At 42.2% G+C, this 25,977-nt stretch overlaps 1 protein-coding gene across 1 annotated transcript in view; it reads left to right on the forward strand.

The window, feature by feature from the left end:
• Nucleotides 1–25,977, forward strand: part of arnt2 (aryl-hydrocarbon receptor nuclear translocator 2) — a 40,086-nt gene that overhangs the window by 8,189 nt on the left and 5,920 nt on the right. Inside the window, exons 3-16 of the mRNA XM_029845653.1 lie at nucleotides 2,243–2,290; nucleotides 3,832–4,045; nucleotides 4,391–4,604; nucleotides 8,743–8,845; nucleotides 15,122–15,187; nucleotides 16,094–16,179; nucleotides 16,888–16,964; nucleotides 17,113–17,247; nucleotides 21,103–21,177; nucleotides 22,496–22,647; nucleotides 24,216–24,288; nucleotides 24,629–24,740; nucleotides 24,848–24,950; nucleotides 25,463–25,601. Coding sequence (XP_029701513.1) covers nucleotides 2,243–2,290; nucleotides 3,832–4,045; nucleotides 4,391–4,604; nucleotides 8,743–8,845; nucleotides 15,122–15,187; nucleotides 16,094–16,179; nucleotides 16,888–16,964; nucleotides 17,113–17,247; nucleotides 21,103–21,177; nucleotides 22,496–22,647; nucleotides 24,216–24,288; nucleotides 24,629–24,740; nucleotides 24,848–24,950; nucleotides 25,463–25,601 — 1,597 coding nt within the window. The remainder of the gene's footprint in view (nucleotides 1–2,242; nucleotides 2,291–3,831; nucleotides 4,046–4,390; nucleotides 4,605–8,742; nucleotides 8,846–15,121; nucleotides 15,188–16,093; nucleotides 16,180–16,887; nucleotides 16,965–17,112; nucleotides 17,248–21,102; nucleotides 21,178–22,495; nucleotides 22,648–24,215; nucleotides 24,289–24,628; nucleotides 24,741–24,847; nucleotides 24,951–25,462; nucleotides 25,602–25,977) is intronic.

The raw sequence follows: 25,977 nt of genomic DNA on the forward strand, positions 1-25,977 counted from the left end.
TTCACCTATTTACTTGGTTTACTGTTGGTTTACTGAAAAAGAGGTGAAAATAATAATTACATAGATACTTTAAAAGCTAAATGTCTTAATCCTGCAACAATTGCATTGTATTGCACTATATGCACATTCGTGTCTTTGGCACCTTATTTGACCCCCCCCCTTTTTTTGCCTTACTTATAATGTTATTTTATGTTATTCTATTCATTTTCATTTTTCATTTCAGTTTTACAGCACGATAAGCTAGAGAGAAGAGAAACAGTATTTCGGTTCATCTGTATTTTCAAAACATGGAGTGAATTGACAATAAAGTATCCATCCATCCATCCATCCATCCATCTGCCTTATGGACCCAATATACTGCAAACTAAAATTTTTATACATGTGGTTAATCTGTTAATAGCAGCTTTACATGCTCAGAACATGCAATATTGAGCATTGTAAGCTTGGGTTTACAAATACTGTAGCTAAGCCACCAGGTGACTGTGAGCCACAAACCCACGCCTGGCTTCAGAGTGGTAATACCAATCTGGGCGATGTAACCAACCTTGTTTTTATTTTTCACTTATGACTTATTTGCAATGGGAATCCCTACCAGGGGCATAATGGCCCTGGACAACATAGCTGATCGGATCATTTAGGCACCCAAACCCCTCCACCACAGTAAGGTGTTGTTTCAAGGAGGGGCTGTTTCATTTCAATGTGTACATGTACCGTAATTTCTGGACTACAGAGCGCACCTGATTAAAAGCCGCATAATCTAATTTTAGAAAGAAAATCAATTTTGTACTTATACAAGCCGCACCGGATTTTAAGCCGCAGGTATCCCACGTAGTAATATGAAAAATTAGATCGAAAACATTCAGTACCGGTAGATGTTTTTATTACCGTAAGAGACGAGTCACTGACGAGTGACAGACAGGTAAGAAACAACAGCCACTCTTTTCACTTGTATGTTTATACAGAGACCTTAAATCCAGTTTTCATCACATCAGGATTTTTTAACTTTTCTTTTAATTTAATCCTCTTAGCAACATAAATATATTGTAAATGCTTTTTTTCTGTAATGCAGCTACCTTGAAATATACGTTTGTATCAGCTACACACAAATTGCGTTGCTTTTTTACTCAAGCATTGAACAATCTAAAACTCCCCGATGGCCCACCTCTAAAATCTTCTATTTTCAGCGCGGTGGCGATTGCTTTTGCCTTCAGTCTGATTTGTACAGCGGAAACACCGTGGCCCCTTGTTCTCTGTGTATTGACCCAGTCTTCCAGAACGTTTTCAAGCTCGGGCCACCTGCGATGTTTACGTCTAGAAGCTTTTGTCGTCTTTTTGCTTTGGATCAGTTCTTCAGGCGGGCGTCTCCACCTTCTCGCCATTGATTACCGTCATGTATGCCAAGATTACGCGCGGCAGCTCGATTTCCTTCTTCAACCGCCAGAGTGATCACTTTTAACTTAAAAGCCGCATCATATGCTTTTCTTCTAGTATTTTCCATGTTGATGAGGGTCAGTAAAAATGACTGATTCACAATAATTGTGATAGTGCGCCACGAAAAAAAACATAAATAAACTGCACCGTAGAATAAGCCGCAGTGTTTAAAGTGTAGGAAAAAAGTAGCGGCTTATAGTCCGGAAATTACGGTATTTGTCTGAATGGTGTCCTTGAGTATCAAAAATAGCACCTTAAAATAAAATGTACTATGATTATTGTTACCTCTTCCAAGCACATTATGTCACAGGCAGTGTTCGTGTTTAAGTTATTTTGCTAACAGAAAACAAAGATCTAACAAGATTTTAATGAAATTTATCGGAAATGTTGATAATAGGTGAAGGAACTGGTCAATGTCTACTATGTTATGTCATCTTTATTACTAATGTCAATGTACATACTAGTAGTATATTGTTACTAGTTAACTTATATGGCTACTTTTAAGTTGAAAAACCCTTAAAGATCATATCTCTCTTCAATTATAATCTGTGACCGCAACCAGCAACCCTTTTGCGAAGCTAAACCTCAAAATCAAGACACGCAATATGCAATGGCAGATAAACTCATTTAAAGTATTCCTAGTACCGGTAACCATTAGTTTTGGGTATAAGTCACAATATTTGGGCTAATTACATGCTTTGTGTAATAGTGTAATCAATCAGTGCACACAATTTTATAATTAAGTAGCTATAAAGTGTTGTCAGCTGTAGTCTAATTCATCCTAAATATACTTATCATGGTTGTTTCTCAGGATGGACTTTGATGAAGAAGATGGAGAGGGACCAAGCAAATTTTCAAGGTAAGATCATCAAAGTAGATGGCCTCAAAGTCCAGTGGTTTATTTTTTTTTTTGGTTAATTTGATTTTTATTGACTATACTGTGCAGAATATTTAGAACGTGAGCTGACAACAATGGGAGTTATTGCCATGTATTGAAAGTAGGGTTAGGATTACTTCTATAAGCTGCTTCTGCATTCCGGAAAGGCTGCATTGCATGGCCCGACTCTGCCATCTGGCAACATATTCCGGCTACGTCTTCATTGTACAGCATGGTGAATTCAATTCACTTTTTACTGTATAAAATGACCCACAAAAGACATTATTACACTATTAGGCAATTAAAACTATTCTAAACTAAACTAAAACTACTAGGCTTCCACCTAACCCAAAATTTGATCAATAAACTTGATCAATAATCCCCCCCATTGCTTGTTCAGATGTTGAAAATGTACAATTTTCTTTGTCCTTGTCCACTTTTGGAGTGACGGGAAGGGTGCTGGAGTCTATCCCCGCTGCATATGGGTGTAGGCAGTGTACACCACTGAGTGAGTTGCCAGCTCATCGGATTGGCTTTTTTGTAAGCATTTGGGGGTTAAGGACCTTGCTCAAGGGTATCCAGGTGGTGTTCTGACATAAACATAGTTGTGTGATTATTAAGATGTATTCAAGATATAATTTATTGTTTAAAGTCAATGCTGGTGCTAGTACAGTGTTGCACAGCTACATAGGACCCTGCGGTGAGCTAGAGACTCATTCAGGGGTACCCTGCCACTGCAGCTGGGGTAGGCTCCAGCTCCCTCACCCTGAAAGAGGGGTAAAAAAAAGACAAAGAAAAAAGAAAGTCAGTTCTGAACTATTAACTTATTATAACATGATTATATGGCAACCATTGGATATTCATGATAAATGTAAAGTGTAATGCATCATTGTGTTCATTTTCTCTATAGGTATGATGATGACAATCACACTTTTGGTTGGGGTAAGGACAAATTTGTCAGGTAGGCTTTGCCAGCTTCAGTCACAAAGGAATTTCCATTTCCTTAGATCACCTCACTATGCAACCTGCACAATTTGCAGTTTATTTTTCCAATTAAAAATTTTGAAAAGCTGCTGACAAGAAGTAAGGTTGTTTTTTTACTTTGTAAAATTACTTAGTCATACATGAGGATATCAAACGTGAATTCTAGCAGCGTGTAAAAATAAATATTAAATAAATCAAAGCGTAGAAAAGCTTCACTAGGTGTGAGTAAATTGTGTCTGTGCTCCTTGTGAGGGACTGGCAGGTTCACTGTGTATTCATGCTACCTGTGTAGTGACTGCTGGAAAAGGATTTAGATCTCTCTCCGCAGCCTAATCATGAATAAATGGTTGCAAGAAAAAAACAGAAATTATTTTTTATACATTTAACTTTAGACTAATATGTACTGGATTTAGTTAAAATGCTTAAAAGTCAAGCGGGCTGTAGTTAAAATGGTAGATTGAGAAATCAGGAACAGGTACAAAGCAGGATATTGGTTACCACGTTACCCGAACTATTTACCCCACTGGTTTCTGTTCCAGAGAAAATCACAGTGAGATCGAGCGACGCCGACGCAACAAAATGACTCAGTATATCACTGAGCTTTCAGACATGGTGCCTACATGCAGTGCTTTGGCCCGAAAGCCTGACAAGCTGACAATACTACGCATGGCTGTTTCCCATATGAAATCCATGAGGGGCACTGGCAACACCTCCACAGATGGGGCATATAAACCCTCCTTTCTTACTGAACAGGTCTGGATTTCTGCTTTTTTTTTTAAATTCATTGGATTTGATGTTTGATAACACAAAGCATAGGAACAACAAAAGTACTTGGGATTACACAATGATGACAATAATTGGAGTCATACGTTAGGAAATGTGAAATCTAACAGGGTTTCAGAAATGTCCCCCTAAAATATTGGGCAGTGTTTTGATGTTGACAGGAGGTTTTCAAATCTACTTTAGTTAAATCATTTGTACATTTGGTCTTGTAAGAAAACTGAAAATTGTTGAAAAATAGGTAGGTTAAAATAGATACGTTACAACCTTAAAATAGTGCATGTGTTTGCTCTAATTACTCATTTCTCCTCACTGTAGGAACTGAAACATTTGATCCTGGAGGCAGCAGATGGCTTCCTTTTTGTGGTTGCAGCTGAAACGGGCCGTGTGATATACGTGTCTGATTCCCTGACACCAGTGCTTAACCAGTCCCAGTCTGAGTGGTTTGGAAGCTCTTTATATGAACAGGTTCATCCTGATGATGTGGACAAACTGAGAGAACAGCTCAGCACTTCTGAGAATTCAATGACAGGTAGATAAAGTTCAAAAGTTGTGCAACCCTGGTCTGTTTTTTAAAAGGTAATTTTTAAATATTTGGGGATTTTTTTTGTTATTGATAAATAATTGGTTCTTTTACATTTACTAAAAGATATTTTATTTCAAAATTTAGCATAACAAAGCAAATTGCTTTGAAATTAACAGACGTTTGACCATTCTTATTTTGCATTGTGCCCTTTTAATTTTTGAATAATTATAGTGCTGGAATTAATTTTCACCGCAATTGAATTAACAAATTTGTTGTTCAATATGAGAATACAATTTCAATCTACAGAAGCAAATAAATGTTTGAAAACTTGTTGGGAAAAAAAGGCTGGTTTTGAAATGGACAAAACTACTACTACAATCAATAATAATAATAATAATAATCCATTTAAAAAATTGCACGGATGGATTAAGTAAAATAGTACCAAATAAAAAAAGGCAAGAAAAAGCAGATGTGTAAAAAATCAGTAAACACTATAAAACTTAAGTCATAAAAAAATCTTTACAGTGTAAGCAGATTTAAAGAGGTGTATTTTAATTTCAGATTTGATGGTGTGGAGTGATTCTGTGTTAGTTCACGTGGGAGAGTTTGAGAGGTGGAAAATGTCTCAATGCTCTCCTTCCCATGGTGCTGAGACAGGCCTGGGTCCAAAGAGGTGGTTGGAGCAGGATGAGGGAGATGGTTAATGTTACGTTTTTTAAAACGTATGCTAACTGAGGAATTTAATTATTTATGATTAAAAGAATTGTAAACTGTCAAAGATGACACCCTGAAGCAGTTGTCATGGACAGTCTGCCATTTAATTCAGGGACGTTTGAAGTGGATTAGCTTTTTATTTTAGTTATGCAGTAGGTGAGGAAGGAAGTCTGGAATTTGGGTTACTGTGTTGAGCATTTGAGTCATTGAGATATGTTTCTACAAGCTTTATACATTTGGATCTGGGGATAGTTGCTTAATCTACTTGGCAGATCATCTTAAGTGCAATAGGGTGAATGTAGGCTGTAGGTAAGCAGTGATTTTTCAGACTTCACAATGATGTTTGATTGGTTTCAAGTCAGGTGAAAAGTGATTCCTGTATCGGCACACAGGATCTCAGTACCTCAGCCAGAATGACAAATGAAGAACCTTTTCTCCATTGTTCGGTTTGGTCTGATGTCCTGTTCCATGCTGTCCATGTGTTCCATTTTAACTTTCCTCTTGGCAGAATCCTGTATCCAAACTGTAGAGGCTGCACTCTCTTCTTATTGTATCTTTGTTAAACAATCTTTATTATAGACACACATTCTTGTGTGCGTTAATATCCACAATACCTTCCTCTGTCACTTTCTCACAAATGTGTGCACACACAAAAACACACACATTCTATACTGTATTAAAGATTGTAGTGTGCGTTGGCATTGCAGCTTTTAGCTCTACAATTTACCCTTTTGTAGTTTCTTATTAAATCATATTAACTGAAGTACATTAACTTATGTAAGGCAGGACCTGTATGCAGCTGACCTGACAGCATTTCAGAGGCTGCATTTCACAGCATTTCAGAGGCTGTCCACGAACCAGAGTGATGTGCATCGATTGTTGTCGGGTTTGAGAAGCAGAAAAAAAGCAAAATCCGAGATCCCAAAACAAACCTTTTTGTCTTGAATTTGTCTTTATGTCATCATTATAACTATATAAATGGAACTGAAACGCAGTCTGAAGGAGAGCAAGGAAGCCTATAGGAAGAAGCTGGAAGAGAGCCTGGAGAGGAACCAGACCAGGGATGTTTGGAGTGGGATGAGAACAATCACTGGCTTCCAGAAGAAAGGAATACGCTCAGCTGATGGGAACGTGGACCAAGCTAATGAGTTGAACCAGTTTTTCAACAGGTTTGATTCTAGCTCCCCCTTCCCCAGCTGTCCCAATATTCCTCTGGATAACAGTGGGTCCCCTTCACACCTCCCAGAGCCCCTAACACTTCTGCCAACTTCTTCCCCCTCCCCCCTACTGACACCCTACATAGATACCAACATGTCACCCATCCCCCGACAGGACTATCCTTCACGTCTAGCCAGGTGAGGAGAGAAAAACCAGAGAAAGGCTGCCGGACCGGACGGCATCAGCCCAGGAGTGCTGAAGAACTGCTCCAGGCAGCTGTGTGGAATACTGCAGCACCTGTTCAACCAGAGCCTTCATCTTCAGAGGATCCCAGTGCTTTGGAAGACATCCTGCCTGGTCCCTGTGCCGAAGAAGACCCATCCTGTGGCACCGAGTGACTACAGGCCAATAGCACTGACCTCCCACATTATGAAGGTCATGGAGCAGCTGGTGCTGTCACACCTCAGACCTCTGGTGAGCCCCTTTCAAGACCCTCTGCAGTTTGCCCATCAGCCCAAGGTGGGGATTGATGACGCAGTGATATACCTGCTACAGAGGGCCTACTCCTCCTTGGACAGACTAAACACCACAGTGCGGGTCATGTTCTTTGACTTCTCTTCTGCCTTCAACACCATCCAGCCAAGACTGCTGAGAGCTAAGTTGGAGAACATGCAGCTGGATGCTCCCCTTGTTTCTTGGATCGAGGACTACCTGACAAGTCGACCACAGTTTGTGAGACTGTGGAGCTGTGTGTCCGACCCCCTGATGAGCAACACAGGACCTCCCCAACGAACTGTGCTCTCCCCCTTTCTGTTCACCACCTACTACCTACACCTACCGACTTCCAGTACCACTCTGAGACATGTCATCTCCAGAAGTACTCGGATGACACAGTCATAGTTGGATGTGTGGAGAATGGACAGGAGGATGAATACAGGGACCTTGTGGAGAGTTTTGTTCGGTGGAGCAGGGAGAATCTTCTGCAGCTCAACGTGACCAAGACAAAGATGGTGGTGGATTTCAGTAAAAGCAAGTCCCCACCCTCCCCAGTCTGCATTAGTGGGAAAGATGTGGAAATAGTCCCATCTTACAGGTTCCTGGGTGTTCAGCTGGACAATAAACTGGAGTGGTCCACAAACACCGATGCTGTTTACAAGAAGGCCATGAGCAGACTCTATTTCCTCAGGAGACTCAGGTCCTTCAGTGTTTGTGGCAGGATGCTCCACATGTTCTATCAATCTGTCATGGCCAGTACCATCTTCTTTGCTGTAGTGTGCTGGGGTGCAGGCATTAAAGCAAAGGATGCCAACAGACTCAACAAACTCATCAAAAGCGCAGGGTCTGATGTTGGATTTAAACTTGCAAACTTAGACAAAGTGGTGAGGGACAGGATGGTGTTGAAACTGCGGACAATCATGGACAATCCCTCCCACCCCCTCCATCACACAGTGGACAAACTGAGAAGCAGCTTCAGCAACAGACTCCTGCAACCTCGCTGCTCTAAGGAACGGTACAGGAAGTCCTTCCTGCCGTCCGCCATTAAACTCTATAATTCACTCAAACCAACTCAACAATAATTGCGTAATGTTTATGTTGTTATTTCTATTTTATTCTATATTTATGTATATATGCTTATAATGCTTATATATATAGATATATAGATATAGATATATAGATATGATATGCTTATAATGTTCTAATCTTATTTGTATTTATTTATTCTGTTTCTTTACTTTGTATAGGTTGCTACTGCAATTCAATTTCCCTATGGGGATGAATAAAGTACATCTTAATCTTAATCTTAAATGCTTTCAATTTTCAAAGCCCCGGATGCAAAACCATGGCCATGGAGCTTGGGACACACTATTGATTACCATTACCTGGCAGACATTGATCATGTTTTTGGTAACATTTTCACTTCGAGAGGTCCACTACTTTTGTGGCATTGATTACAACATAATGATAATAAAGAAAGTTTCAACTTTTACTTTTGACATCAATGGTCGCTCTTTCATATACAGAAAGGTTATGCGGTCATGGTAGTCCCAGTCATATTTTTATACATGCACATTTCTACTCTGTACACCTTACACAAAAATGGCCACAAATATTCTTATTTTGTAATTCTGTTTATGGTTAGCCGCATAAACATGCCATAACAAGGCTGAACACCAAGAAGTCACCACCTAGCAAACCTGTAGAGATAATGTGGACATGTATTAATGTTGTACTCTACAGAGTGTTCTAAAATTCTATCTTCTGTTTTCTAAAGGGCGTATTCTGGACCTGAAGACGGGGACAGTGAAGAAGGAGGGACAGCAGTCATCCATGAGAATGTGTATGGGCTCCCGTCGCTCCTTCATCTGCCGCATGAGGTGTGTATTTTCCATCAGGCCTCCTGGGGAAAATTAATTTCTGTAACCCTCGCCTCCCCAAAAAAAGAAAATATTTAGCCTCTCAATTAATCTCATGTAATGTTTTTCAAAGAGACATCAATATTTTAATAACTTTTTCCACTATTCCTTGAATTACTTGGTGTAAACATTAAAACTTAAAAATAAAAATGTGGCTTTGTCAAGCCAAATAAACTCAACATGAAAATATGAAAACTGCAATCATCTTAAACCGATGACTAGAAATTTATTTTTTACTTTTTTTCTGAAACTCAAATTTAACAGATTTTTGGCAACAACCATGACTATTTGAACAGTCATTTGATAAATCACTGCATCACTATAATGAGTCTTGGCCAAATATTAAGGCCAAATATTATTGCCACCTGCTACATTTTCTGACCTGAAGGAAAAAAATGGCAAGCCAGCCCACAGTTTGAGAAACACTGTAGTACATTGATTTGTCATTTTAATTTTCATGGAATCAGACTTGATCATAAAGACTTGCGTCAAACTGCACAGATAAAGCATAAAGTGCATGACATTGGCAATACAAGTAAGTTTTGACATACATACTGCTTTTTGATGTAATATTTGAAAATTAAAACAATCGGCCTTTACATAAACTACACAAGTAGATGTTTTTCAAATATTTCTTTGATTAATATTTATTTGTTTCTTTCAGTGTACGGACATAATCTAATTTTAGAAAGAAAATCAATCAATTTTGTACTTACATAAGCCGCACCTGTTTATAAGCCGCATTGAAACATAGGTCGCGGGAAAACTCAGACGCAGACTTCTGCCAGCTTAAGAGCAACTTTACTAAACACTGAACTGAAGACACATCAACGAAGGGAGGTCTTCAATCACACACATAACCTGGCTTATGGTGTGCAGGTGCAAACAGTAATTAAAACAGTAATTAAATACATCAACAACTAGAACTCAATAAATAGAACACTAACATTGAAAGTTGCAAAAGATAACATTTACAACCAAGGTAGTTTTCTCTGTCAACTGGACTGGGAAGAAGACGTTTCGCCTTCTATCCAGAAGGCTTCTTCAGTTCTGAAATCGCTGGGGAGAGTGCTTGAAAATATATAGCCCCTGTGGACCATTTGCATGCTAATGATCTGGGTGGTCACCTGAGAGTCGTTAGCAGGGTCGTTGGTCGGGTCGTTCACCTAGTTTCTGTTGAGGTGTCTCCCCTTTGTCTGCTGGATCACATGGTGGTGAGTCACTGGGTCTCCTGGAATGGTGTGAATGTTTGTTTTGCTGTTGGAAGGAGTGGAGGACTGCATTGTATGTGGGTGATAGGAAGTGCCTCAGGCCACCACCTCTGTTTAAGGATGGTTTCTCCAGTTTGACACGGATAGCTTCCTTGACCCCCCTTTCAAACCAGCGGTCTTCTCTGGCCAGTATCCTTACTTGGCTGTCCTCGAAGGAGTGCCCACTCTCCTTTAAGTGTAAGTGGACTGCTGAATCCTGACCCGAAGAGGTGGCACGTCTGTGTTGTGCCATTCTTCTGTGGAGAGGTTGTTTGGTTTCCCCAATGTACAGTTCCTTGCATTTCTCCTGGCACTGTACAGCATAAACAACATTACTTTGTTTGGGTCTTGGTGTCTTGTCCTTTGGGTGTACTAACCTCTGTCTGAGAGTGTTGCTGGGTTTGAAATGAACCGGTATGTTGTGTTTCTGGAGGATCCTCCTAAACTTCTCCGAGACTCCAGACAGGTAGGGGATGGAAACGCTGCAGCGTTTGTTTCTCTCCTCCTCTCCTTTGCTGAGGTCTCGCTTTCTTGAGGTTTTGGTGAAGGCCCAGTCTGGGTAGCCACATGTTTTGAGAGCTGTCTTAATGTGGTCCTGTTCCTTCTTTCTGCCTTGGGATGTGGTGGGTATTTCTCTGGCCCGGTGTTGGAGAGTTCTGATCACTCCCAACTTGTGTTCCAGTGGGTGGTGAGAGTCAAACTGGAGGTACTGGTCGGTATGTGTAGGTTTTCTGTAGACTTCGATGGTGAGATTTCTGTCCTCAGTGATCTTGACTGCGCAGTCCAGAAAGGCCAGACTGTTTCCTTTTACATCTTCCCGGGTGAATTTTACATGCTCGTCTGTTTTGTTGAGGTGATCGGAGAACGCTTTCAATTCTTGTGTTTGAATTTTGACCCAGGTGTCATCCACATACCTGAACCAGTGGCTTGGCGCAGTTCCTGTGAAGGATGTCAGGGCCTGGGATTCCACCTTCTCCATGTATAGATTGGCAACTATAGGGGATACTGGTGAGCCCATGGCACAGCCATGTTTCTGCCTGTAGAAGCCTTCTCTGTACTGGAAATAGGTGGTGTTCAAACACAGGTCCACCATGGTGCAGATTTGGGCCGGTGTTAAGGTTGTTCTTTCTGTAAGATTCTTGTCCAATAGAAGGTGCTTGTGGATGGTGTCTATGGCGCTGGCGGTGGGGATGCACGTGAAGAGTGACGTGACGACATAAGATACCATAGTCTCTTCTGGAAGTAGTGTGAGTCCAACGACTTTTTGAGCAAAGTCTTGGGAGTTTTTGATGTGGTGTGGGGTGTTGCCAACCATGGGCGACAAGATGGAGGCCAAGTATTTGGAAATGTTGTAGGTTACAGAATTGATGCTGCTTACTATGGGTCTGAGAGGGGTTTCTGGTTTGTGGATCTTGGGCAATCCATAAATGCAAGGGATGGTTTCTCCTGGATATAGACGGTAGTATTGTGGTCTGTCAATGGCTTTATCCTTTTCCAGTTTCTGTAGTAAGTCTACCACCTTCTTCTTGTATGAGCTGGTGGGGTCCCGCTTGAGTTTCTCATATGTGGTGGTATCTGTCAGGAGACTGAGTATTTTGGTGTCATAGTCAGTGGTATTGAGTACGACCGTGCACCTACCTTTGTCAGCTGGTAAGATGGTGATGTTCTTGTCCTTGGCTAAGGATGCAATGGCTCTTTTTTCCTCATTCGTGATATTGGAGGTGGGAGGTTTTGCACTAGCAAGAGCGGCTGTTACCTTGAGTCTAATCTGTTCTACTTCTGCTTCCGGGAGTTTGTTGTTTCTGATGGCAGTCTCAGTGGCTGTGATGAGTTCGACAGTCGGTACCTCTTCAGGGGTGACTGAAAAATTCAAACCTTTGGACAGCACTTCCTCCTCGGTTTGTGTGAGCTCCCTGTCTGATAGGTTTTTTACCCATTTCTCCCGTTGTGAGTCAGACAGGGATGTGTCATGGTTGGAGAAGGGGTTGGTTCCGCTGGGGTTGTGTTTTGCCAGTAGGGTGGTGAATTTTCGGATCTGACGTTCCTTGGTCCTGGTGTGTTGGGTGTACTGAGTCCTGGAAACGAGTTTGGCTATTTCTTCCATTACTTCAGAGGGGAGCAGTAGGTGTAGTTCCTCCCTTCTTTCGTCTAACTTAGCTTCCAGGGTGTTTATGGTAAAGTGGATTTGTCTGATCCTTTCATTGAGTAAGCGTTTTTCCGTCATGTGAAGAATTACCTGGGCTCTGTGTCCTTTTACTGTTGATCTGATGCGTAGACAGGTGGGAGTCATCTTCTGCTGTCGACATCTGAGGTTGTAGCGGAGGTGGTTCTTAAAGTCCGCTAACTTCTTGGCTGTTTTCTCAAGCTCTCGCACCAACCGAAGGGTATCTTTCCCAAAATGTGATGCAAGATGTCTGTGTAAATTCTCAGTCATCCAGGTCATTGTATCCAAGGTAGTTTTCTCTGTCAACTGGACTGGGAAGGTGAACGACCCGACCAACGACCAACGACCCTGCTAACGACTCTCAGGTGACCACCCAGATCATTAGCATGCAAATGGTCCACAGGGGCTATATATTTTCAAGCTCTCTCCCCAGCGATTTCAGAACTGAAGAAGCCTTCTGGATAGAAGGCGAAACGTTTTCAAGAGAAGAAACCCAGTCCAGTTGACAGAGAAAACTACCTTGGATACAATGACCTGGATGACTGAGAATTTACACAGACATAACATTTACAACGAACAAAAACAGGGTTAACACCAACCTGAACCCACAGACACACTGCCACAAAGCATGCTTGGAAATTCCCACACTGACCCTCCCCAACACGCTACACTACCTTTCCTTTTCTTTCTTAAACAGTGCCTGCAGTAACACAGCACTAACAGGGCTGGTTAAAAAAAACATACCAGTAAAAGTCACCGAGAGCTGTCTTCATCTTCCTCCTGAGTACTGAAACCATGGAAGTCTTCCTCCTCAGTGTCAGATTGGAATAGCGTCAGAAATTCTTCGCCACACACTCTCTCAGTCTCTCTTTCGTTGTCGCTATCAGTGTCACTCTCATCCTAAGAGGCAAATTCACTCCGGACCTTGTGCTGTCCTCTCCGTCACGCAGCAGACCGGCTTTTCGAAACCCATTGGTGATGGTGGATTTTTTCACACGGCTCCACGCTGTCAGGATCCACTGGCAGACTTGTGCAAAAGTTGCTCTTCACATGCGGCCAGTTTTGGTAAACGACTTCTCGCCGCTGGTCATCCAAGCCTCCCATTCAACTCGGAGGGCCACTTTAAATGCACGATTTACACTAATGTCAAGTGGCTGCAAATACTTTGTTGTGCCCCCAGGAATCACAGCTGGGATGGAGTTTGTCCTCTTGATGGCTGCTTTCACAGAATCTGTAATATGGGCCCTCATGCTGTCCAAAACGAGTAACGCTTTTTTTCTATGAAAAAATCCTCCCGGTCGCTTTCCATAACACTCGGTCAACCATTCTTTTATTACGCTCTCTACCATCCACCCTTTCGTTTTAACTTTCACGACAATGTTTTTCGGGAGTTTTTCTTTTGGCATAGTAATCCGCTTAAAAATGACCATTGGTGAAAGCTTCATTCCGGATGCAGTGCAGCCTAAAACACAGGTGAAATGCGTCCTCTCATGGCCGCTTGTTTTCAATGTGACAGATGCTTCACCTTTCTTGTTGACGGTCCTGGTGAGGGGCAGGTCAAACGTCAGAGGTACCTCATCCATATTTATGATGTTGTCTGGTCCGATGGAATTCTCTGCTCTCTTTGTTTGAACGAATTTCTGAAAATTTGCGACTTGTTCCTCATATTCGGGATGAAGTTGCTGACACAGAGTTGTCCGTGTCCTGATGGACAGACCTTTTCGTTTCATAAATCTTAGACACCACGACGGTCCTCCTTTGAAATCCTGAATTTTCTTTTCGGTGGCGATTGTTTTTGCTTTCAGTCTTATCTGCACAGTAGAAACACCTCGGCCATCTGCTCTTTGTGTGCTCACCCAGTCCTCAAGAATGTTTTCCAGTTCGGGCCACCTGCTTTTATTACCTCTGAAAGCTTTTTTCGTCTTTTTACATTGCTCCAGTTCTTCCCGCTGCCGTTTCCAGCGTCTCACCATCGATTCATTTATGTTAAGTTTACGTGCAGCAGCTCTGTTGCCTTCTTTATCGTCCAGCTCGATTGCTTTTAACTTGAAAGCTGCGTCATATGCATTTCTTCTTGTATTTTCCATAATGAGGGTCTGTTTATGCTAATTTTATTCATTCACAAAGCGCGAAGTACATTAAACTTGCGTCTTCCTTGACACATATATTCCACCTGTCTCACTTACCTTTTCTGCTCGAGCGCCCCTAGCGGCCGATAGAATAAATACATAAATATGCCGCACCGTAGAACAAGCCGCAGTGTTTAAAGTGTAGGAAAAAGTAGCGGCTTATAGTCTGGAAATTATGGTAACTGGTACCAATTGAAATACATGCAACAGGCTATATGAATAAAACCTCTAAATCATGGCAATGAAGTTGTGGGCAATTAGGGTCCTAGCATCATTATTTTTTAATTTGGCAGTTTGACAGTGCATTGGGCAATATAGTGCTTAGAATGCACATCTACCGTGTATTGTGATGGCCGCAGTTGGAGGCTTCAGGTGTTTGCATTGTTCAACAGATTTCTGAGGTTAAGTCAATCATAGATCCTTCTATGAAATCTGCAGTGCAATATGATGCTAAGTACATTATTTGATAAGTTAATACTTGATAATTCAAGAATAGCGGTCTGACTGCTAACAAACAATGAGATGGGTGAAATAGAACAAATGTTAGACTAGAACATCAATAAACAACTGAATATTTGAAATATGTAAAATATCACAAGCGGTAGTTTATGAACTGAAAACATTTGCAGTGTAATAGCTATGCAATTCAGGAAAAATGTGGGCAAATGTATTAGTTGTCTCTTTTTTCCTATAGGTGCGGTAGTGCTCCTTTGGATCACATCTCTGTAAACCGTCTTTCTAACATGAGGAAGAGATACAGGTATGGTTACTTGGATTCAAATAAAATCATGCAATTCGACTACAGTAAAACCGGAGTTTTTTTTCCTGACTTGGTTTCAGTGAAAATCCCTCATTCAACTTGTAGGAGATGTGCTGCTGAGATAACTCTGTCTTAATAGGAAGAAACCGTATGCAAAACCAGGCTTATGGGGCTCTGGGTAGGGGAGGAGTGAAGGGGGTAGAGATTGCAGGGGGACAGACAGAGACAATCCTGCTCTAACTATATGCATTAGTATAGCTCCAATAATAACTACAGATATAAGATTGTTAACCATACAGTTTGTCTTTAAAGCGGTAAGCAGTATCACTAGTTAGAAAATTCTCTCAATTTAGGCATACCGGTAACTGATATTCTATCAGTCTATAAATCTAAAATACTGAGTGCTACAGTTGTCCTGATCCAGTTATTTTGCTCCTGATACTAAATAAACGCTGTCTTGCCGATACCAAACTGATATACTTGCCGATACACAGTTGCAGTGCTGATTTCAAGTAGGCCTACATTAAAGTTATTAAAACCAAAGCAGCTATGTTTCACAGATGAATCACATGGGAAAATCTGTTCCTTGATGTATTTATATTGAAGAACAAGGCAAGTGAAGAACATATCTGTAACTCTTGATAGGTAGCGGCAAGGTATTAACAGTCTCATCATTTTTGTTCACCTTCTGGACAAAACAAATTCTAAACAAAAGTGTCAAAAAAGCAAAAAAGCTTGAAGAGCTTCCGCTAGCTGCCATACTCCTGTTGCCATGGAACCGTCTTTGTTCACCAGCAGTATCAACCGTGTTTCCTCAGCCAGATGCAATACTATTAAACTGGCTGGTATTGGACAACACTATTGTGCACATTCTACTGCATTCTAATGGGCTTGTTTCATTGACAGGAATGGACTTGGACCCTCAAAAGAAGGAGAAGCTCAATACTCAGTGGTGCACTGCACTGGTTACATAAAAGCCTGGCCCCCTGCTGGTAAATAAGTACTTCACAAGTCCCCCTTCTTAAAAAAGAGTGCCACTACTCTAGTCTGCAACTACAAAGACAACAATTGTAGTTGCCCCAACTGTATGTGTGGTGTTGCAGACGGTGCTGAAACTGATTAGGGTGAAAGTGATTGACCCCCGACTACTGCCTCAGTGAGCTCATCCAGCACTTTGTGAGATCTTTGTAAGACTGTATGTTTTCTCATAACTATAACTGGCACCAGCAAACATATGGGTGCCTATAACACTCCCTATATTACTTCCATCCCAGATTAAATGGAACAACTATGACATTGATCTACATTTTATTGGCTAGTACAAGTTTTGGGTATTCTTGTGTAAAATCATGGTGACAAGTATCAGTAACATTTGACTGGTATAGAAATAAGATAACTAAATCACATTGATGTATAGATCAGCCATGCCATTACCTCAATCAAAGATTGCATTGTTTCATTCCAGGATTTAACAGCTGCTGTAGTTGCATAGTCATGAGAAGAAGTGCTCTCTAGCAACTGTCCAGGGAACTCCAAAATAAATTAGGCTATATAAACTAATCTTTGGTGCATAAGCAGAAAACAATTTAGCTGAACTTATTTGAAGAAAGAAAGGAATGACTGGAAAAAAATGTTTCAAAGAAATGTCTGATGAATTGTGACATTTTAACAACTCACATCTTCGTTATTCCTTTACTCAGGTATGAATATACCAGATGAAGACAGTGAAGCAAGTCAGACAGGAAAATACTGCTTGGTGGCAATTGGAAGACTTCAGGTGTGTATTGGGAATGCCAGTAAATTTAGAAAGCAAAGCTTTCATATTTTTACAAGTTGATCTCACTGTTTTTGGCTAAATTCAAAGGCAGGTGTCCAGAGTATGATGACAATGTTCACTCCAGCCAGATAATCTTTATATCCTTTAGGTGACCAGTTCTCCAGTGTCTATGGATATGAATGGTCTGTCAGTGCCAACAGAGTTCCTGTCACGTCACAACTCAGATGGTGTCATCACTTTTGTAGATCCGCGCTGCATCAACGTCATCGGCTATCAGCCACAGGTAAACCAAGCTTTCTTTCTTTCTTTCTTTCGGTGGTGGAAGGAGTGTGAGCTGGAGAGAGAGAGAACGAAGGAGAGATTGTGTTAAAACGCGTTTCTTTTTCTGTGTGAATGTTAGTGAGTATAGTTTTATTTTTTGTGTGTTTTGTATTCAGTGTGTGTGTGTGTGTTTGTGGGGCGGCCGACCGCGTGCGGCCGTCATGGCGGCGAACGCCAACCTGAACGGGTTGAGCAGGAGACACAGAGTGAAGCTGGGAGCGGGCTCCGTGCTCAGTGTGGAGGAGGTGGCTCTGGCTGTGGGCCAGGAAATTGGCCACAGCTCCATGAAGTCCGCTGCCCGCATGAACAGGGCGGTGGCGCTGTTCGTAGAGCAGGTGGAACAGGCGAACAGGTTGGTGGAGACGGGGATCACCGTGGGGGGGCAGTTCGTCCAGGTGACTCCGCTGACGCACCCGGCGGCACGGATTACTTTGTCCAACGTGCCACCATTCATCAGCGATGAGTTCCTGGCAAGAGAACTGTCCCGACATGGGAAACTGGTGTCCCCAATTAGAAAATTACTATCGGGCTGCAGGTTGCCATTGTTGAGACACTACGTGTCTCACCGCAGACAGGTGCACATGATTCTGAACAACAGGGCAGAGGAGTTTAATTATCGTTTTGTCGTCCGTGTAGTCGACTTTGATTACGTTTTATTTGCTACCTCCTGGTACCTCTGGCGAGATGTCCTTCCCCGCCACAGTTGAAACATGCCCTTAAATGTTTCAACTGTGGTGAGGAAGGACATCTCGCCAGGGTTTGTCCGAGCCGCCCGGTCCCGGACGTGCTGGCAGCGGAGTCCGTCGCGCCCAACCCCACGGCACCCCCGGCCCCGCGTCCCGTTCCGGCGGCAAGGCGTCGGTGGTGTGGAGGAGGTCCCCGCTGTACCGGACGAAGCGCAAATAGAGTCGAAGGCGGAGGGAAAAGGGAGTGAGTGTGTTCGTGTGACTGAGGTGAGTGGAGAGAATGAAAATGTGGAGATGGTGGTGGAGGTGACTGCAGAGAGTGGTGAGACAGGGGAGGTAAGGGATTTAACCGGGGTGGAAATTGAAGTGTTGTGCGGGTTGGGTGAGACTGGTGATGGAATGAGTGAAATAAGTAAACTGGGTGAGGCAGGAGAGATGGGAGACATGGGTCAAACAGGTGAACAAGGTGTAGCGGTAGGTGAAGTGGGGCAGGGGACAGGTGAGCGTGGGGTGCCAGGGATGGTGGCTGGCGAGCTGGGTGAGGGAGGAATGAGCACAGGTGAGATGGGTGTGAGCACAGGTAAGCTGGGCGAGGGAGGTGCGGGTACAAGTGAGGGCAGTGGGGGGGTGTCTGAATGGAGGCCTGCTCCTGCAAAGCGGCACAGAAAACAAAAAAATGTCACCAAGGACAGTGGAGACAAAGAAGCTGGGCGGCTGGAGGATGCAGCCGCTGCCACAGACAGTGACCAGGAGTACATGTCTGATGGCAGTGAACTGTCAAACACAGTGGTAGACAGTGAGAGGGATGATTTGTACCCCCCAGGTATGATCAAGACTTTCCTTACAAGGACCAAAGGTATGAGGGTCCCTGACCTGGGGGTATATTTCCCCGACAAGCTCCTCTTCATCCACTCGGCCAGCCACTGGATAAAACACAGAGCTGCATCGGACCTGACCGATCCGGAGATCTTTTGGTTAAGGAAGCACATGGGCAAAACGAGGAAACAGCTCAGAGAACTGTCCAGCAAGAGCACCAGCTTGTAGGCTGTCCGGCTGGGAAGGGACGGAGCCCCCCCCCGCTGGAGCCTGCATGACAAGCCACCACCGTTTCCCTCTCTAGGATGGATCACTGTATGTCACACCAGTGCCCGTTTCTGTTCCAGGCGAGAGACTATATTTCAAGTGTGCGATGAACATGAGAAGACTCACTGCACTTTTTTTTGAATGTTGAATATTAATTGCACATTGAACAAACTCCTTGTGGAGTTACTGTTTTTTGTTGAATTTTATTTATCTTACTTTATTGTCACTATTGTGTTAGTGTTAGTGGTGTGAAATTTGTAAATAAAGTGTTTGTGTAAAAATAAAAAATAAATCTTTCTTTCTTTCTTTCGGTGGTGGAAGGAGTGCGAACGAGAGAGAGAGCGAGAGACTGAAAAAAAAACGTGTTTTTCCTATTTCTTGTGTGAGCGTGAATGCTTGTGAACATAGTTTGTTTTATTGTGCGTTTCGTTTTTAATTATTTGCTCCTTAGTTTAGCGAGTGTGTGAGTTTGTGGGGCGGCCGACCGCGTGCGGCCGTCATGGCGGCGAACGCCAACCTGAACGGGTTGAGCCGGAGACACGGAGTGAAGGTGGGAGCGGGCTCCGTGCTCAGTGTGGAGGAGGTGGCTCTGGCTGTGGGCCAGGAAATCGGTCACAGCTCCGTGAAGTCCGCCGCCCACATGAACAGGGCGGTGGCGCTGTTCGTAGAGCAGGTGGAACAGGGAAAATGGCTGGCGAGCTTGGTGTGGGAGGAATGAGCACAGGTGAGCAGGGTGAGGTTAGCGTTAGCACAGGTGAGCTGGGTGAGGGAGGTGCAGGTACAAGTGAGGGCAGCGGGGGGGTGTCTGAATGGCGGCCAGCTCCCGCAAAGCGGCGCAGAAAGCAGAAAAATGTAATGAACGACGGTGGTGACAGAAAAGCTGGACGGCTGGAGTATGCAGCCGCTGCCACAGATACCAGCGACCAAGAGTACATGTCCGATGCCAGTGAGCTGTCGAACACGGTGGCGGACAGCGAGAGGGATGACTTGTACCCCCCGAGCATGATCAAGAACTTTCTCACGAAGACCAAAGGCATGAAGGGGCCCTGATTTGAGGAGTTACTTCCCCGACAAGCTCCTCTTCATCCAGTCAGCCGGCCATTGGATCAAACACAGAGTGGTGTCGGACCTGACTGACCCTGAGATCTTCCGGCTGAGGAAACATATGGGCAAAGCCAGGAAACAACTGAGAGAACTGTCCAACAACAGCACCAGCTTGTAGGCCGACTGGCTGGGAAGGGATGGAGCCCCCCCCGCTGGAGCCTGCGTGACAGGCCACTGTCGTTTTTTCCCTCCTACTATGTCGGACCAGTGCCCATTTCTGTTCCGGGCGAGAGACAATGTTTTTTGTGTGTGTTTGAATGTTGTAAAGGACACTTTTGGACCAATCGGACAGTGACAAACTCCTTGTAGAGTAACTGGTTTTTGTTGATTCTAGTTATTTTGGTGTCAGCACTGGTTGTTTAACAGAGTGTGAATTTGTGTAAATAAAGTGGTTGTGTAAAATCTAAAAAATCTGTCTTTCTTTCTTTCTTTCTTTCTTTCTTTCTTTCTTTCTTTCTTTCTTTCTTTCTTTCTTTCTTTCTTTCTTTCTTTCTTTCTTTCTTTCTTTCTCACATCCTACATGCATTCGGGAATAGGTTAATTGGTGGCTTGAAATTGACTTTAGAATGTGAGCATTTATATACAGTAGTATATTATCCTTGCAATAAGCAGAGCATAGCCCATCTCTCGCCAGAGATTTTCATAAATACTTTTTATACTCCCAGTTGTTACATTCAGGCATACAGCATAGCTACAACATAAATAAACAGTGTTCACTGAATTTTTTAAAGTTTACATCACAACTTAGCTAATTTAATTACTTATTAACCTAACCCTAGCCATACCTCATTTTATATAATACATAAACAACAAATGATAGGATATTCACCGGTGTCTGTAGATTGAGAGGATGCATTCACGTTTTCACACACAGAGTGTGTGAGTGATGTGATCATTAAGACAACCCTGCAATCTTTACTAACTAACTGATTAACTGTCCTTAGGACCTGCTGGGGAAAGATGTCTTGGAATTTTGCCATCCTGAGGACCAGAGTCATTTGAGAGAAGGTTTCCAACAGGTATGCTGGTTATTTCATGTACAGTTCTTCCCATTCAAGCCATTGAAGCTATTTACTCCTTCAGTGTGGTCATAGGTGTCTTGTGAGGACAGCTCTAGGCAGATTTAAACAGACCCCGTGCATTTGTAAATGATAATGATTTAACTGAACTCTGTATTGTAACAGTAGTCGGAGAGTGGAGCTGTTGTTAATACTACAGACACATGACATGCATCCACATGCCTTCGGTGATCGGTGATCAACTAGCTTGACTTTTGTTGAGGTTGGTCAGTTCTTTTAGAGGGAGGTATATACGTTTTACTTCCTTAGATTTTGTAAAAAACCATCACAAAAGTGCAAATACAGGAACAGAAATTAGTTTTTTCTATTCTGACTTGACCTAATATAGTACCCGAAACAGTGGAATGGAGAGATTGACTGAACTATGTGGGGATGATAAGGAAAAGGGAGAAGGGCAAAAGAGGACAACAATATCAAACCAAATAGACACCCAGCAGACAGATCCTAGATCACAGGTGAACCATTGAGTCAATTTGGTTGTTTTATTACATTCTGTCAACAGGATATCTTACTAAAAGGAACTGAAAAAATAAAACTTGGTGTGTTCTGAGGTCATCAATGATTTCTACCCCAAACCTCCTCCAACTCATTGGCAATAACATAGAGCTGATGGAAATGGCAGCTAGGGAGCTGCTTCAGGAGGTTGAAGCTTTTTTAGATATTAATGGATGCTCTATCATCCTGACCCCCATTTTCAGCCTTTGGAGCCATTTCCAGGACTGCCATCAGCTGTCTCATCCTAGCGTGTTTGGCTTGAGACACATTGCAATACAAAATAAAAAGATTAAATCCCTTCTGAGAAGACCCATTCCACAAAGAATGCATTCTGATCTGAGCAATCTGGTTGATGACACATCCTGGTCCTTGTCCTTGTGAAATAATCTCAAATAATAATTTAAGACAGCAGAGAACACATTTTTACTTTATGCTGTTTGTTTGCAGTGGATGTACTATATTTTAAATTAAGGAAAGGCCGATGCTTATACTGTATTTCGTGATCTTATTTGGAAGACCGATCACTATCTATCTATCTGATCATCATTCTACCTGGATCCATGCAATGTGATGTAAATCACTAAAATAATGATTTTGGTTGCGTTATCCCTTTTGGGCTCACAGCGATGGTGCTATCCCCACCCCACCAAAATAATGTACCGGTACTAGAAAAATTATTGTGATGGGATGAAAAACACAAAAAGTACAGTATTTTTCTGGTCTGCTACTCAATTAACTGAAGCTATTTCCTTTCCTTGTGCAGGTGTTGAAATTGAAGGGTCAAGTTCTTTCGGTGATGTATCGTTTCCGAATGAAGAACAGGGAGTGGTTGCTGATCCGAACCAGCAGCTTTACTTTCCAAAACCCCTACTCTGATGAAATAGAGTACATTATCTGCACCAACACTAATATCAAGTAGGTTTTGTATTTATTTATCTATTTTGTGTATGTGTGTGTAAAATTTAGCTCTGTTTCACTTCCCCCCTTTTTTGAGGGAAAATGGCCACTCAATGCATTTAGGCATGTAGATGTGATCAGGACAACTTACTGAAGCATCAAAAAAAGAGGATTTAAGTTAATTTTATTGTGGACATTCTGCAAGTTAATGAACTGACACACAGGAGACTCAGATGACTTGTGTCGAATTGAAGTTTACCAACACAGCGACAGTTCATGCATGAAGTGCCAGCAGCAATTCTCATGAGACATTTTGTACCAAGAGGTGTATAAGGAAAATGGAAGATGACTTGCTTTGGATATAGTCACTGAGCAGCTCAGTAGCTCCTTCGGGACACTAAATGAGACTAAAGGTCAAGTCTGCCTTACAATTTAGAATTTAGAGGGAACTAGGGTAGTAATATTCCTCCACAACTTGGTGCCAGATGGGCCGGTCTGAGTATTTCAGAAACTGCTGAGCTACTGGGTTTTTCCTGAACAGCCATTTCTCATGTTTACAGGGAATGCCCCAGAAAAGAGAATAAGTAGCAGTTGTGTGGGCAAAAATACCATGTTGATGTGAGAGGTCAGAGGAAAATGGGAATACGCGTTCAGATATAAAAGGGCAAGAGTAACTCAAATAACCATTTGTTACAACCAAGGAATGTACAACACAATCCCTGAATATACAACACACAAAGCTTGAAGAGAATGGGCTACATTAGAGTGTCACACCTGTCAGCTAAGCTAACATTATAAGTGACTCTACAATTCATACAGGCTCACCAAACTTGAAAAGATATATGAAATATGTTCCCTTGTGTGACAAGCCTCTATTTCAGCTGCGACATTCAGATGGTGGGGTCAGAATTTGGTGCAAACAATATGAAAGCTTGGATCCATCCTGCCTTTCATTAACAGTTCAGGCTGGTGGTGTAATGTGTGGGGGATATTTTCTAGGCACACTTTGGGCCTCTTCGCACCAACTGAGCTTCGTTTCAATGCTGCAGCCTACCTGAGTACTGTTGCAGACCCATCCATCCCTTTATGATCACAGTGTACCCATCTTCTGGTAGCTACTTCCAGCAGAATATTGCACCATGTAACAAAGACCATACCCTATCACACTGGTTTCTGGAACCTGACAATGAGTTCACTGTGCTACAATGGCCTCTGCAATCACTAGATCTCAATCCAATAGGGCACTTTTGGGATGTATTGGAGTGGGCAATTTGCATCACAGATATGTAGCTGACAAATCTGCAGGAACTGCTGGATGCTATCATGTTAATATGGACAAAAAAAAAAACCTCTGAGGGATTTTCCCAACACCTTGTTAAAAGAATGCCATGAGGAAATAAGGTGGTTCTGAAAGCAAAAGGCTGTCAAACTTTTTACGAGCAAGGTGTACCTAAGGGCCTGGTGTGTGTGTGTGTGTGTGTGTGTGTGTGTGTGTGTGTGTGTGTGTGTGTGTGCGTGTGTGTGTGTGTGTACATACAGTATACACAGTGTATGAAGCTTGTCTATTGTCTTTTTGTGATTTGCAGACAGCTTCAACAGCAACAGGCAGAACTGGAGGTTCATCAAAGAGATGGATTGACTGCTTATGACCTTTCCCAGGTTACCACAACAGCATCTGGCTTTAAAGTTTAGCTATAAATGTTGAATAAAGGACCCATAACCTAATTAACAGCTAAATTCAATCAATCAATCTTTATTTACATAGCGTCTTTTACAATCAAAATTGTTTCAAGGCGCTTTACAGAATCCCAGGGCCTAACCCCCAAATTACATGGTTAAATTTACAGACAGATCTTAATATTTTTAGATAAGATTCTCTCTAGATTAATTGATAGATAATAGAAATGTTATTTATGATTTTGCAGTAAGATTTCAATATTATGACTTGCATGTAGCTCTAAATTTTTCATTAAAATCAAAACATTCAAATTCTCATTAGGTGCCTGTGCCTAGCGTAAGCAGTGGGGTCCATGAAGCAGTAAAGAACACAGACAAGACAGAAACACTTTTCTCCCAGGAACGAGATCCTCGCTTTGCTGAGATGTACACCGGTATCTCTAGTTGTACAAAAAGAGTTATACATACAACTATGGAAACCCTGTTATTGCTTTTAATTTCCGATTTAACAAACGCTCTGCTTTTGTACATTTGTGTATAGCGGGAGATAAAAAGATGATGGCTCCTTCCTCAACAGCTGGAGGACAGCAGCTCTACTCACAGAGCTCTCCCTTTCAGCAGGGGCACAGTGGCAAAGGCTTTGGGTAAAGCTCAGCTTCTCTATTTATGGAGTATATATTAGTACAGTCAGGTCCCTAAAGTGGACTACCACAATGTCAGTGAAATGTAGAGTTTCAGGTTTGCAGCTAAGGTAATGTGGGGGCCCAAAGTCACTCTCTAGGATTGTTTGAATTCCCCTAATCTAGTGGCATCTGAAATATGGTAAAGCCATTACAACTACACCACTTTAATACCCCTTCCAATCTAATACATCGCATCCACACTCCCATTAACAAACCACCTGATCTCACCATCAACAGCAGAGCTGAGAAGAAGTGTGGGCTGAGCTATTTCCTGTACACTTTTTATTTTCTGATTCATTTTTATGTTTGTAAATCACCCCTTATTGTATATTTTTTATTCATTCACAATGAAGGCTCTACCATTGACATAAATTTAACTCAGTATTCCTTATTGTCAGGAATATTTACTTACTTGTATGTAATTTATGAATTTATGAGCTTTTAACTTTGTTTTGTGTGTTTTTTCTACTCAGTTCATCGGTTATCCATGTTCCTGCTGTGAATGAAATCCAGGCATCAGGGTCATCTAATCAGAACCTTGCTCAGATCACAAGACAGCTCAACTCAAATCAGGTGGCATGGTCTGGCAACCGCCCCCCCTTCTCTGGGCAGGTACAGAACTGCAAATTAAGAACTGCAAGGGCCCGAAAACTGCTAATATTACTCAATGTTTTATTTATATTTGGCCAGTCTTACGGGGTGTTTGCATGCTGCAGCCTGGAGCAAACATGTGCAACCAATGTCCACACAAAAAGTATTTTCCACTGGTTTGGATGTACACTCTGCAAAATATATCTGTTAAAGGTTTTACTTAATAAAAGAAATGAAAATGAAAAAAGACAATAGATATATCTAATGAAAAATGCAGGAGGTAATAAATGCAGAAGATTAAATATAAAATATCTTCAGCTGCCATCCTAAGGGTGGATGTCTGACATACATTTTATTTCATTTTGAATCCGAGCATGACCTGCTCCTCCTGATACTG

This window comes from Takifugu rubripes, chromosome 13 (genome assembly GCF_901000725.2).
Source record: "Takifugu rubripes chromosome 13, fTakRub1.2, whole genome shotgun sequence".
In the NCBI taxonomy this organism is placed as follows: Eukaryota; Metazoa; Chordata; class Actinopteri; order Tetraodontiformes; family Tetraodontidae; genus Takifugu; species Takifugu rubripes.